The following is a 15,116-nucleotide window of genomic DNA, read 5'->3' as shown; positions in this document are numbered from 1 at the left end:
CGTTGCCGGGGTAACGGCGGCGCGTCCCGACGCGGCTGCGTGGCGAAGAGTGGGTGATAGTTAGCAAGTAGACAGTGGTGGTTAGTAGTCAGTCAGTCAGTAGTCAGGCAGTCTGTCAGTCAGGCAGTAGTTAGTCAGTAGTCAGTCAGTAGTCAGTCAGTCAGTAGTCAGGCAGTCTGTCAGTCAGGCAGTAGTAGTAGGCAGTCAGTCAGTCAGTCAGTCGGTCGGTCATTCGGTCGTCAGGGGTCGCCTCTTCGTGACTCAGTCGGGCCGTGGGCTCCCCCAGCGCCGGGACAGGGACTCGGCTCGGCAGCGGGAGGCAGGTGAGAGCACGCTCAGCTGGGGGCCGCGCACTGCAGAGCGCGCCCCCTGGCGGCGCGGCGGCTCGCGGAGCTGTGGGAGCCGTTACTGGATGAGGCGGGTGCGCGATGCGGTGTGGGCTGAGGGGGGTTTTGCGAGCGGCCGCTGAGGCGCTGACTGGGGGTCACTCGGTGTACTTAGGGTCAGAGACTGACAGAGCACACCACAGGAGTCCCGCCTGGCTTTAAGAGTGTTTGTGCAGGGGCCAGAGCTGGTTCGGAACAGGAACGGTTCTTTACCTGCTGGTTCAGCCACGGCCTGTTTGCTGCTCCTGTAGCACAAACACGGGAGTTGCTGTAGGAAGAGTGCATTTTCTCAGGGAAACGGTACATTTTTAACGTGTGAATGCTGTTTCCGGTTGAGTTAGTGTTGAGGGCCTTTAAGGGGAGCTAGTGGAGAAGGGGTGAGACTTTCTCAGTGAAGTTAAAAAACTGAACATAGAAATGTGGCAAGCTTCTCCTCTGTTGGGGTAATCTTACTGCTTGATCACAGTTTGTGAATGACAATTTAAAATTCTCATTTATTTTGATATATGCAGTTGGTATTAATAAAAACCAACCATTTTACTAATGGTTGTTTACTAATGATTTACTAAAACAACTATTTTAGTAGTCTCTCAGCTTGCAGTTACTGACTGAAATGTGGAAAGGAATTATTTGGCCATTCTCTTTGCTCATTTTAAGAATCACATGTCATTTAGCCCTGGGGGTAGCTGCCTTCCACTCCACTGGGAAAAAAAAATACACGTATCTTTCTATATATACACCTTAGTACTGCAAATGTTTGAGAAGCTTGTTACACAAGCTAGTATAGGGGGGTTTATCTTGTAGATGTTATTGCTATACTCAGTAATAAGTACACTCTTATGCCCAGCTGGTTCTTTCTACATCACTACAACTCTGCTGAGTGCACACATTAAAACCTGCAGAGGATGTTTTGCCTCAGGTTGGTTCTGGAACCTCTTTGCAACGTTTGTGGCATGACTGAGACCTGTGCTGTCACCTGTAACAGTGTCTTGGTCATGGGAGAAAGATGGAGCTGTACATGCAACTCTCTCTGGATTTAAAAAGTATGAAATTCAGGATTATCCCATTTGAGCTGGGATCTGTGGGGCCTAATACCTGGAGAGACTGTTAGCAATGGCTGTTGTGTTTGGTACGTTGGTAAAAGTGCCCTGCTAGTGTACGTATGTTGGTTATTTAGACTTCTTTTGAGCAAGTAATGCTATATTTTGCACAAGTCTATTTAGAAATAGCACTAAGCTGTTGTGTTGGTCCGTTTGGGTTTTACATGCCCAATTCTCAATTATATCACAACAGGCTACACTACAGTGTCACAACACAGGTGAAAGCTGACTGAGCTGTTAGTTGATAGGTATGGGTGGGCTGTTGCCCCTGTATGTTCCAAAATTGCAGGTCAGTAAATCACATGGACCTGGAATGGTGTGAACAACATTTTTCTTGTGGGCAGGAATGCTGCAGATCTTTCAATTCCTCCTGAAATTTAAGCATTGCTGTTGACACAGGCAGAAATTAAAGGTGCTGCTTTGTGCAAAATACATTTAACTCACCTGAAACTGCTGTTCACCAGGATGTCCTTACCCTGATGGTTTGCAGCTGATCCTCCCAACCCTGTAGACTTACAGCTATTAAATTTGAAATTATTAATGATGGGCACTGTTTTGACAGAGAGCATGAAAATGCCTATAAATGAATAAATATAAAAGCAATTTGTAGCCTATTAAAGACATTTATTTCCTGTGTAGCATGTACAATGCATACAATAGGAGTGATGATTGCCTGCTATATTTCTACATGTGCACTGTTGGCATGCTGTATGTCTATGCAGGCAGTATGGATTTATGTTGAGGTATATGGGAATCCACCTGAATTGTGCTGCTTCAGCTTCTTTGTAAGGATCAGTTTAACTGCACTGCACAGTGGATTGCAGTGGGATCTGCCAGAGCAGCAATGTGTTCTTTCTTTCTTGTTGCAGCCTGCAAGATGACTACAGAAACGTCTTCCAGAGGAGACATAGGAGTGATCAGTGCCAGAAGAACAGAATCATGCGATGTGTCGGATATTATTGGCCTCTTCAGCAATACTACAGATGTCCTTTTTGGAAGAATTGATGTCGTGTACCTGTTGTAAGTAACAGTATTTAAGGGACATTATATCGCCCTTCTTGCAGGAAACGTCAAGAAATTGTGTTAAATGGCAGAAACCATTATGATACTTTGCATGGTGTGGCTTTTTAGGCTAGTCAAAAACAGGGACAGAAAATCTGCTTCCATATCTTCTCTGCCTCACACACGCATGGCTGTGCAAACTTGGTGCGATGCTGCAGCATAATGCAGCGTGACTCCATGCTAGCTTCTTTTTTACACAAGTTCAGGAGAAATACTTCTGAGTGATACCTGATGAAACCATCAGATTGCAACGTCTGCTGTCTGCTGCATCTAACAGAATCCTTTTGCCTTTGGAGGGTGACAGAAGTAGAGGGGATGAGGGTTTTAATCACTGTGTCCCATGACCATTCTCTTTTCCTGTGTTTGTTGAAATATTTTCCTTCTCCTCCAGTTACCACTTAATGTAAGGAACTGGTTGTTTTTTGCCTCTGTTCTAACTTGGGAGACAGCCTCTATCTGCCATAAAATATGTTTCAAGGTGTCTTGTCTTTTTATGCCCCCAAGATACCAAATATATTCTCTGTGTTTTGGCACCTGTAACCTAGCTGCTTGCATGGCAGAAATGGGCGGTTGTAGAGGTCCTCTGTTACCATATTTTCACCACTGGAGACAATGATGAACCCTCTGTGCTTCATCTTTCTGTGCAGTGATGAACAGCAGAGATGGACTGTGTGAAATGCTGATGGGTCACTGAGGGTTAATGGCAACCGTCTCAGATGCCTGCTATCTGGGTGACAGACAAATGAAGACACATACAAAAAAGAGGGAGCATTTCCATTTTGTGTATCAAATTCATGCTAACTGAGGGTTTGAAAAAATGTAGTATTTCATCATAGTAATGAATTGTTATAACGCCAGCATACACAAAATAAATATTTGGAATTGATGATTTGGAATTGATGATTTGGAATCAGGTTGGGATGTGGGTAATGAAGTTTTATTGAGGCCTGATCCTGGGAGCACTTTTGAACATGGTTAGTTTTGTGATTCTAACAGGCTGAATTAACAGTCACTTTTCTCGGTGTAGTTTCTTCAGCTTCTGCAAAATTAAATTGTTTTTACAGAGAAAGAGCCAACCTAGCTTTGACCCTCTGCAATGAGAAGAATGGGGCTATAGCCCATGCTGTCTTTCTGGACTATCCAAATTGGAATATCACTGATCAGTCTGATTGGGAATCATTTCTACATGAAAACTACATTAGCAATAGCTGCACTGTAAGTAAATTGTGTGATTTTAGCTGAGCTTTCATTTAAGGTAATGGCATCTAAAATCTATGTTGGGTGGATCTGAGGCACTCATGCTAAAGAAGGTGATCATCAGATTCCTAACTAAACCCTCAGGTGCTCAGAAGTCCATGAGTACCTGTCTTTTTAACACTAGGGTAACTGAAGGTAACTATAAGGATGGCAGTTGGGGAAGACAAGTCTTTTATTTGCCATACATGTGCAGAACATGAGCGCTGTGCTAGCACTGAGAGCAGTGTGAATCATAGCTACCACCAGTATTTTTCATGCAAAAACCACTGGTGTTATCTAACAGAACATTTACCTCAGAGGTAGTCATTGCTCTAAGGTCCTCTTGCTGTAAGGGAACTGGAATCCTCATTTTTCACCTTTTGGAATAAAGTTTTGCTATTTTACAGAATTAAATGCAAATTTAATGGCTTGAGAGAAAGAATAGGGGATGGGGAGTGTACCCTGCTTGAAGAGTGGTGAGTTATGCTGGGAGGAGGACCATGCTGACATGATCATGTGAATATCGCTGTGCTCTGTTCTGTGTGGTGGCAGTTTTCGTACATGCTCCTAGATCAAGATTATGAACTACTCTTAGGAATTATGGACTAGAAATAGGCACTTAGAAGTTTAGGATTCAAATGCTGCCCCTCATTCAGTCCAACTAGGAAATCCTGTGATTGTTGAGAAAAGATGGACAGTGTTAATCATAAACACTCAAAAGCCAGGCAGCACATGCCATAATAAGGTATTGGCAGTACTGAAATTATCTCTAGACAGTTTGTTCATCGATTTTCTAATGTTCTGGAGACATTAAGGAACGGCTTGCAGAAAAGCTGACAAATGCAGCAATTGTATTTGGAAATGCTGTTAAAGAAGCAAAATTACTACAGCCAAAGGGAGGACAGAACAAACCCATGTAATTTTCCTGTAATCTGTTTTCTTTGTCACTTGAGCAGTACTTTGTGTCTGGGCACACTGCAGGCACAGCCACTTCACACGCTCTGCAGCTGCAGCTGCTCCCGTGGGTTGTGCCATACCGTCGGCTCCGCAGGCACGACAGCATCGACTGCAGCAGAGCTGCAGCTGACCTCGGAGTGCAGGGGCATACAAACAGAAAGCACAAAAAGAGAGCTCGAGAGTGTTAGGGACTGCTGCTGGTACACAGGAGTGAAAGGTACTTTGGAACACTGAGAAGAAGCAGAAGGACTCTTCTTTTTCTAGAATGGAGATTGTTTTCTATACACACAGAAGTTTCAGTATGTTTTATGCTTCTGCAGTGACAAAAGAAACAACACTACTATGAGTTATAACTAGTTGAGGTATCACTGGTTAACTGCAGGTTACATCCATGCAGATGTGCTTTACAAAATTGAGATCTTCTGAAAATAGAATTTTTTAAAAGTCTGGTTGACATTTTTTTCTGTGGAGCACAGATATGATAATGTAGCCTGGAGGTTCCAGTCAGGGCTTGACTCGGGCAGCATTTGATTAGTGAGCATGCTTTCCAGCATTGCCTGGTTACCAGCGCTCTTCAGGAAAGGTTCCAGGCCAAGTCTTGCCTCCTGGGCCTCCTCTTGGACCTCAGCAACAAAACAGGCTTTTAATTTTTTTTCCTTCTTCCTTTTGCTTTTAAAAAAAAACAGGGCAACTCTGATGTTTAGAAATGGGTTTTGATGCTTATTCATTAAAACAGCCTGTTGTCTTTGTGCTGGTCCATATACTGCAAGCTCTGTTAAAATCGTACTTGCCCTGAAGTTGATGAAATGTATTGGTGACTCTCACCATCATATTTTAGTTGAATATTCGACTATTCAGAATACCTCTGAATAGGGTTTTCTGTTTAAAATATTTTTTTCTAGGAATATTTCATGTCCAGGTAGACCTTGGCTGACTCAGCACTTGAATGGTTATGCGCGAGACAGCAGCTGAAGTAGCAGCACCTTCCTCTCCAGCACAGGGTTTCATTTGCTCGTGCTTCCCGGTTAACAGCAGGCATGTCACAGAAAGGTGCCTTTCAGCCTGTCCTGTTTCTGCCTGGCTATTTACATGTGTCTAATGATGTAATCTTAAGACTTTGTAATTCTTCTTACTTCTGTTATAGAAAAAGCATTTTAGTAGGGTGAGAAGCACATGAGCTTTTGGGTTTGGTTTTTCTTTTTAAAACCTACTGAGAGTGTCTTTATCAGCCAAATGTTAAATTAAACATTGTTAAGAGTTAGTTGTTAATTTCTGTGGTTAAATTAAAATGTTATTAGTCTGGGATACTGTTAAATATGATCTCATGGATATATATTGCAGTCAAAAAAGTGTAAGCCTGAGTGTAAATCAAAAATATGACAGCAGCACAAATCATGGTATAAAAAATGTCCTTTAATCACATAGCTTCATCCACACATGCTTTGACATTATCTTTACATGTGAAATTACTCATTTTGAGTGCAGATCATATACACTGGAAATAAATGTACATATTAGTGCTTGGGATGACATATAAATATTAGCTGCATGGTGCTCAGATTTTCATTCCTCATTTTGTAGCCTCTTAACACATTGTTCATGCATCTGTGTGTGGCAAAAGAAGAATATGCAGCTGAATGTCCCCAAGAAATTGTTAGGTGAGTTCATCTGTAACTTTCTGTAGTGAAGCATGTGCACTCTTCTACCATCACCTGGAGCAGCAATGAGTTTAAAATGCCTAAATGTGATCACGGAATCAAAATTAAATCTCTCTATGGACAGCCTCGGAAGGTAATAAAACATAACCCTGTACTAATCAAATGTGCACTGCCGGCTTGGAAACCAAGCTGTTCTAGTTCCCAGTGCACTTCCCACTGGTGCTAAGGTTTAGCTGTGTCTTTGCTGTAATTTTCCATAGAAATACTACTGCAGTTGCAAGGCAGATTGATTTCTCTTTGTCCTAAATTTCTACTTGTAAGTATCAAATTGTAGGACTGAGCTTGGAAAACTGTAAATGGAAAAATGTAAAAAATGTAAATGTAAATTGGAAAGCTGTAGATGTTTCTGGAACATGCTTGTTCCCAGGTAATCTATTGGTAGTTCGTTAGCTCCAGATTATCTGGTAAGGCTGCAACTGTACTGTGCAAACAGCACAACGCATTGCTGTGTTAGCTCAGTGCTCCAATATAACCACTGCTCAGGTTATCTGGTACAGCACAGAATTTCCTTACATAAACAGTAAGCTGCTCTTGGTGCTGTTGAGTTTACAGCTACTTTATCATGTCAAGGCAGCTCATCCAGATGCCAACTCTGAGATCTGCCAGCAGAGATCTGGCATCTTTAATATTTCACTGCTGGGGAACAGAGATAAAAAGAAAGATGTTTGAAATCTAAAGATTGGGAAATTAAGAGAGAAATAAGGTAGAAAAACAGTAAAAAATGCCCAGATTAATTTTATATAAACTTATTTGCCATAAATGTTTTAATTTTTGAGCCATGTGGACTCATGAAGGAAGATCAGAGACACTGGAGATAAAATTGCATATTAAAAGACTAGCTGCTGTATCTGTTTGATGGGTGTAATGATGAAAGATTTAATACAGTTCTGTTATTTGTCCAGGAGAGCTTTTATCACAGTACCAGAACTGCAGTTTATACTTCTCTTCATACCAGCTGAGACGAATTTAGGTGAGAATTGAACGCAATTTTATTCTTAAAATAATGACAACAATCTGGAACCTCATGATCATTAATGTGCACTGTGGGGGTGGGCTTTTGTGTGGCTTTTTAAAATACTGAGAACAGTTGCAATTCCTTAAACATACAGAGAACACAATCTTAAAGTATCCTCTAGTGCACACCTTGTGGAAGAGGTTTCTGTGGCTGCACATTCACGCCAGCAGTCCATCCATTCAGAACCCTACCAATTCCCTGCAGTCTTTAAATTTGCCAGAAACTGACAGGACTCCAAACAGGAGTGAAGATCTCAGAAATAAATTCCTCCAAGTCTTGTGAAGGTATCTGGCTGAAGAGAGTTGAGAGACTGAAACTATAGTCTTTCTCCTATTTAGACAAGTGAGTACAAGATGGGAAGAGGACGCATCGGTGAGGCTCAGGAGGGGTGCTCATGGAAGGAAATGAGGTTAGAGCAGAGGTCCAAAGAGGGAGAATGCACATCTCAATCAGAGAGCAGTACCTGATGTGGCATTTCAGGCCTGAATTCAGACTAATAAACCAGACGTTTACTTGACGACTGAGTTTTGTGCTTGGAGCTTTCCTTGAAGTGAACTGGTACCTTCTCCCATATGCCAGTTTGTAGGCATCTTAGTTCCAAGTCATGCTAAACAACCTCCCCAGTGATGTGTCAACTACAGGGAGCAGCACCTGAAAAAAGGATTTTGTCAAACCCACCCTAGTAACAAATGCCAGATTTCCTTCAGCATAATGAGTCCTGACAAAGACATTCTCTAGTGCCATATAAGATTGGTTATAAGGCTTGTATTTCTATAGGGATTTGATCCTACCAATTTTGGATTGCTTTGAAGCTTCTTCTGGTTTGGGATGCTGTATTAATTAGCAAATTAATCCAGTAACAATTCTTTCACATGTTTATACTACTGTCACTTCAGCTTCATCACTTAAAAGACTTAAGAGCATTATGCCATCTGGGGTTTAAGTTCAAATCTCTGTTTTCCTCAGACAGATTTGCTGATCATTTAGAAGCTTCCATAATGGAGTTTCTCTGTGGCTCCTAACAGAGTTTTGTCATTCATAGGGCCAGACATGGAAAATGTCTTTGAAGAGATGATGACTGCTCCAGATTCAGCAGTGGATAATGACTTCACCTTGCTTGTGTGCCCCAGACATCGGCATTACCCGCAGCTGTATGTCCGCAAAGCAAGGTAACGCAATTTCCTCTTCTGCTTCTGTGAGCAGACTGCGTGGGGTAATGGGAAGAATCCTTTTTGTTGTTTACAGCACCAGTATCTTAGCTAAACTGCTGTGATTTTCCTTGATGACCTAATTAAGTAGTTCTATGGTTATGCTGGTTTTATTCTACTTCATCACAAGATCAATTGTATTTTGTGTAAAATTAGTTTGCTCTCTAGAAAGAATACACTTTTTGTCAGTGATGTTTAGTCTGTGAATCTGCTGCTGGATTGCTTCAATGCTGTTTAGTGAGTACATGTACTTTCCTGGTCTTTTGGAGCATCTTTCAACTTCTTTTTAATTGCCTCATGTTATATTCTGACCGGTGGATCAAAGTCTGAATAGGAAGGTCTATTATCTAAAAGGATTCAATAGGAGCCAAGAATCCCTAGTTCCAGTAGTCTTTCAGACACAGAGAGTAATCCCTTTTGTCTGTTGTGCAGTTCCTTATGCGCAAGCACTGATGCACCCCTTTCTCACTGCTGCTGACAGAGATTAAGAAATTCAGGGGGTAGCACTTTTTTCCTTCCATTGTGTTCCTTGTTTTAATGGATGCAGTTTAGAGCAAGGACTCTGATATGCTCACGCCATGTCCCTTTAACATAGCCTTGCTCTTGTTTTGGGATTCAAGTCAGAAATGTTATTTTCAAAGTTAGACTCTGAATGAATTTTCTCTCGTTTCTGCTCAGCTGCTTGCAGCATGCACCAGGCAGAGCTGCAGGTTTCTCTAGCAGCCTTGCTGGTGGTGCCTGCCTGCATGTTCACTAGTACCACTCTTGCCGTATTTCTGCCATTTGAGTTCTGCTGCCTGCACCAAATGGCAGCTTCCTGTGCCCGTGCCAACTTTGTGTGCCGCCAGTGCGAAATGCAGCTTCTGACCCAATGGGGCCTTGTGTTTGTGTGCATTGCTGGACCGCACATGCTGTCACTGATGTGTAGATGCTTCCCTATAGTGTGGCTGAAATATAGCTTGTACCCATGCATTTTGATTCACTCGTTTTCCTCTTCGCAGTGGGAACAGTGCGTAGGGTAATGGTTTATGAAGTAATGATTTTATTTGATTCTGATCCATTTTGGACTTGCTCTGGTTTGTTCTGATGTAAGCGTTGCTATGTGGTTATAGAATCATAGAATAGTTAGGGTTGGAAAGGACCTTAAGATCATCTAGTTCCAAACCCCCTGCTGTGGGCAGGAATACCTCACACTAAACCATGTCACCCAAGGCTCTGTACAACCTGGCCTTGAACACCACCAGGGATCAAGCATTCACAACTTCCTTGGGCAACCTGTTCCAGTGCCTCACCACCCTGACAGTAAAGAACTTCTTCCTTATATCCAATCTAAACTTCCGCTCCATGTAGTGGAAACTGAGTAGGGACAAGCAAATCTCTGGGACAGTGTACCATACGATACCAATGTGCATGCGGGTCTGTATTGACCAGCAGTAGCACTAGTGATAACACCACATTAGGCCTATCTCTGCCTGGTAAATGCATGCCTGTTTGCTTATGGGTTAATTCCTGTGGGCATCTCAGGATGGATTCTGACAGAAGCCTGTCTCAGAGATGGTTTACACACATTAATTTTGCCAAATAGGCCTAAAAACAAATCTGCAGATCATGCTCTTTATCCTATAGATTCAGTCAATGTTTGCAATCTCCTGTTACTTGATTTTAGAATATTCTAATAAAAAGGACAGAGGCCTGACCTTGACCACACCATCCTGCTATAGGTCTGCATATTTCAATATGCTACAGAATTATTTGCATACTAACTTGATCTACAATTTTTAGGCTGCTTATGAGTCTTTCCTTTGAGTTGTCTACCATCTATCAGTAAGTGAATGAATGAACCATAATCCTGAGAAGTTATCAGTAGGTGAATTAAATCCTAAGGATTTAAAGTTTTTCCGTATGTCTTGTTTCCAACTATTATGTTTGTCTATTTAGTTTGAACCATAATCTTTTTTTTTTGGATGGCTATTATATATTATCAATAGAAATATTTTTAACACAACTGGAAATGTAATGTGGGACATACGAATAGTCCACATAAGAGATACCATCTTACCTGGGATTTCTGTAGTTTGTTACAAATAATGAAAACGATTTACTTTAGTTTGTTTATTATTGTTAGAAAAATAACCAGGAAACTGTTGGGGTTTTTTTTTTCTCTCTTAAATTACACAGTATCTGCTGATATAAAATTTATATTTCAGTGTTGTCTATCATCAGATGCTCTGAGTAAGCTAAATTCTGTTTGCAGTGGACGCTTTGCCTTTCCTTTTCCTCTGTATTCACCTTTGTACTTCACTGGCATCCATAGTAACGTTCAGTGGAGCCCTGCAGAGACTTATCTATGGAAGTTGTCCCAGCCACCTGCCTAGCAACACGTTCTGGGTCAATGACAGGAGATTAGGGTAATATCTGCTCCCTTTTCCCTTGCTTATATGACGGGGAGAGAAGGGAAGATGCTGTAAACTGATGCTTTGCTTAACCATTAATTTGAAGCTATTCTCCATCTGACCTTTATAATGTGAAATAAATCTGTACTGTGCCAGGACACAATCTACCAAGCTTTTATATCTAAGTTTCTTGCTGATTTATCATCTAGATCCCATCATTCCCGAGTTTGTACCATATACAGGAGAGCTCACAAATGTGGAATGCCTTTATTGTGCTTTTTCTTACAGTACAGGAATTTTGTAGTGTTTTTATATTAAAAAGCTATTGTGTTTTGTTGTTTTTTTTTTAAAGACTGTGGTACTGTTGGAGGATATCAAAACCAGAAAAGTATAAAAGTAGTTGTATTCCTACAGTTCTGGTGTACAGGGAGATGAATGGGCTTATGTGGAGCCCCACTGACTATCACGAGGTCAGTCTTTCTACGTACCATGAGCTGGCAGAATTGCCATCTGCATTTTGATGCTGTGTTTTACAGAGCAGAATGCTGGAAGGGACTTGGAGCAATCAGGGCGTTCACTTTGGAGGTGCTGTGTGTATACCACCATATCTACCCCAGTGAAACACTTAGGGTGTCTCATTCCTTTACCCCTAAATTAGTTTGATTGGTTTGAGGTTTCTAACAAATTATCAGATTTGCTATACTAATTAATTGTGTTGAAGTAGTGAAGTTCAGATGATAGAAAACCTTGCAGCAGCTCTTCCCTTGAGATACTGCCTGTAAAGATGAGGAAGACTGCTACTTTGATTTGAGAGATAAAGAATATGAATTACTATATATTTTTACAGGGTTCGTTGTTCTTGGAACTTCATTTCGGTTAAAAATTTTGAGTTAATGCTAAAGGCAAGTAATTGATGGTGTGTTGTAATTTTTGTACTTTTTTTCCCTTTTTTTTCCTTTTGGAAGTCACAGAATCCCAGCCTGGTCTGGGTTGGAAGTCACAGAATCCCAGCCTGGTCTGGATTGGAAGAGACCTTAAAGCTCATCCAGTTCCAACCCCCTGCCATGGGCAGGGACACCTTCCACTAGAGCAGCTTGCTCCAAGCCCCTGTGTCCAACCTAGGGGCTTGGAGCAGAAACATAAAATAGTACATATATAATATAGCAATAAAATACTTACAACAAAAATTCTCACTTAAACAGTGAAAAAAGAATGAAAAAGTGTGGGGCTTGGAAACTTGTCAGCCTGGTAGCTGTCTCCAGCTTTGAGTGGGCAGTGATGATATCCATCTCTACTGGCTTTCTTAACTTCAAAACCCCATGAAAGAATGTGGCAACTGCCCTTCAGAAAAAGGATTAATTTATGCAAAGCTGCTGGCAGGTGCAGTAGTTCCGTGTGATTTGGGACATCCTAAAGGGTTTGTTCACCCTGCTTAAAGGCTGTATGTGAGGCCAGGTACTGTGTCCCCCTTGCAGCCCTTCCTGCCCCATGGCCGCAGGGCTGTTCAGGGCCTCCTCCCTCGGCTCTGCAGGGCAAAAACACATCAAGATACCTCCTAAATCACCCTTCAGGCTTCTCTAGCATCGGTACTTGGAAACTCAGACCCTGTTTGACAAAACCAGAAATAATCTTTTGAGCCCAGTTGTGTTAACTTTAAGGCTTCTTCCAAATCTGGAAACATGTAAAGAGTGGGAATGAGAAATCTGTTTTGTTTGGTTTTCTGAATTGCTGCATACGCAGAAATAAGATGTCAAGTTATAGACATGAGTAGGTAGGAGCAGATACAAACTCGAGTAGTAGGTGCCTGAGCAAAACAAAAGTGTTAGGAAAACCGAGGGAAGGGTTAATAACAATTCCTGCTAGTTACCTTCAGAAACATGTTTGCACCGCAGGTAACACTTTTAAAGAAAGGAAAGCTACGTAAGAAGTATCTTCCTGTTGGCATTTCAGGGGGATCAGTGCAGGGTAACGCAGGGTGGAGTGGCGGGTACACAAAGCTGTGGCCATGCTGTGGGGGTTCGATCACAGCTGCCGGGGTGCTGAGCACTGCAGAACCGCCGGGCCGTGGGGCTCTGCGGGGTGGGAATGCCGCTGGCTCTCATTGTCCTGCTGCGGGAACGGAACGTGGGCTCCGGAAGCGCCGGCAGGGCTGGGCGGTGGCGGCCCCTCAGCGCGCCCCGGCCCGGCCGCCAGGGGTCAGCAGAGACCCGCCAGCGGCGGAGCGCAGAGCCGGCCGCAGGAGCAGCAGCCTTGCCTTCCGCGTTGTCAAGTGCCGGTGGCGGCGGTGCAGGAGGAAAAGTGGGTCTGGAAAAGCTTCAAAAAGAGTGTTACAAATGTTACCACCAGGATGTGTTCCGCAGGAGGGAGCGCGGCCGTGTGCGGGGCGCTGCGGGCTCAAGCTCGCTCTGCAGGGCGGTTGGCCGGCACAGGTACTCTCCTGGGCGCTCTGTACCTGAAGGGTGCAGCCTGCTGTGCCACAGGACCCCGCGGTGCTGGGCTCGGTGTCCCTCAGTAAGCACAAACGCGTTCTGTTTGATGAAGCGCGTTGTTCACTCTTCGTTTAATTCCTCTGCCCTGTGGGGCTCGTCTTTCTCCGGGGGGGTGTGCATGTGTGGTTAACGGAGATAGCCAAGAGTGTGCTCACTAGCAGTCTGCTTACGGCCCTGAGGAAACAATTGTCTTAACTCCGCAGTCTGGTAGCAAAATCATTTCTTGGAGCAGCCCAGCCCAGCCCTGCTTTTCTCACCACTTTTTTAAGTGCAGAATTGTTGGTTGGACCACTTAATTCTTGTATTTTTCAGACAGATAAATAAAAGAGTGTTTTTCATCTGACTGAAAGCAGCTCTGTGTTGGAAGGTGTTTTCTGTTGCCCATTATGCCATGGTCATGGCACATGAGGCTAAAGAATTCCTTCATGCACTGGTAAAAAGCACTGAAACTTCTTGTTAGGGTTGATGTTGATCCTGGTTAAAAACTAAGACTTTTTAAAGTGGGTTAATGGGAAGAAGCCCCTGTTACCTATTTAGATAAAAATCCGTGTGGAATGGGGCCTGTATGAGCCTAACACCAAATCCTGGGCTCACTGGGAATGGTGGGAGCAGCCCAGAGAACAGACCACGTGGTGGAGTGGCAGGTTCCCACTGGTGCAGGAAGCCTTCCAGGAAGCAGAGGGACAGCGCAATTGCACTTTCGCCTTTGCATCTTCGTCAGAGGTGGAGCATTAACTTGACCTTACAAATGCATAACGGCTGGCTCCTGCAGGGTGTCTCCTGCGCTGCTGGGTGTAATAACAGTGATCTGCCCAGTGCTCAGCACTGCTGCTCCCACCCAGGAAGGCACTGTTGCTGTCTTCTGCTTTATTTTTTGAAGAACTGATTTTCTAAACTGCGCTGATGTTGCTGTGTGAGATCTCTGCCAACTCTAACGACTGACAGTTGGGCTCACTAAACATAATCTTTTTAAATGAAGCCTAAAGCCTGGCTCCACCTGGCCTGAGATGGCAAAGGGATTTTGAACGGGGCTGCCCTTGTATTTTGTTAGGGAAAGATAAGCATCCCTGTTGAGCAATCCAGATCTCAGGTGGGCTGTGCTGGCTTCCGGCAGTGGTTCTGTCTTTCCTCTGGTGCTGGGGCTCCCAGTTTTGTGTGCACTGGCGACATGTGCTGGGTGAAGTTATTTGTGGGTGGAGGCTTTGGATCAGGTATTTGTAATATCTGTGCAAATGCTAATGGAGTTGATCAACAGGATCAGGACCGATTAATGGTGGAGCTTTAGGATGTTACCTGATCTCTTTTTTTGTAGGCTGGAAGATCATGATGACATCAGGGCACTCTGGACACATCACAGTGAGACCCTGAAAGAAACCTATAGTGAATATTTCCTTGCTGATCTCATAGAAAGTCAGGATGAAGACAATCAGGCTGCTGTTGGTGAGGTCAGTCTGCCATGAGCTCTGGTTTTGTCTAATCCTAACACCAGTGATGTTGCATGTGACAGCTCACACTGCAGCTCAATGAACAAAAAGAGCAAGCTCACATTTGG

At 43.2% G+C, this 15,116-nt stretch overlaps 1 protein-coding gene across 5 annotated transcripts in view; it reads left to right on the top strand.

Annotated features, from left to right (window-relative positions):
- Positions 1 to 59: 59 nt before the first annotated feature.
- CFAP61 (cilia and flagella associated protein 61) overlaps positions 60 to 15,116 on the top strand; it is a gene marked incomplete at its 5' end in the record, with an annotated part of 111,516 nt that continues 96,459 nt past the window's right edge. For 2 of the 5 annotated variants that reach the window (XM_080615811.1, XM_080615810.1), the window contains 7 exons: positions 60 to 323; positions 2,356 to 2,506; positions 3,613 to 3,763; positions 6,323 to 6,399; positions 7,362 to 7,429; positions 8,517 to 8,643; positions 14,877 to 15,009. In XM_080615811.1, coding sequence (XP_080471937.1) covers positions 2,364 to 2,506; positions 3,613 to 3,763; positions 6,323 to 6,399; positions 7,362 to 7,429; positions 8,517 to 8,643; positions 14,877 to 15,009 — 699 coding nt within the window. Of the gene's footprint in view, positions 324 to 2,330; positions 2,507 to 3,612; positions 3,764 to 5,692; positions 5,792 to 6,322; positions 6,400 to 6,507; positions 6,533 to 7,361; positions 7,430 to 8,516; positions 8,644 to 14,876; positions 15,010 to 15,116 lie in introns of those variants that run through there. The other 3 variants (XM_080615809.1, XM_080615812.1, XM_080615813.1) reach the window with 3 other exon arrangements.

The sequence above is a fragment of the Psittacula echo genome (genome assembly GCF_963264785.1).
Source record: "Psittacula echo genome assembly, chromosome: 4".
Taxonomy (NCBI): Eukaryota; Metazoa; Chordata; class Aves; order Psittaciformes; family Psittacidae; genus Psittacula; species Psittacula echo.
This window is presented reverse-complemented; position numbering and strand designations above follow the sequence as displayed.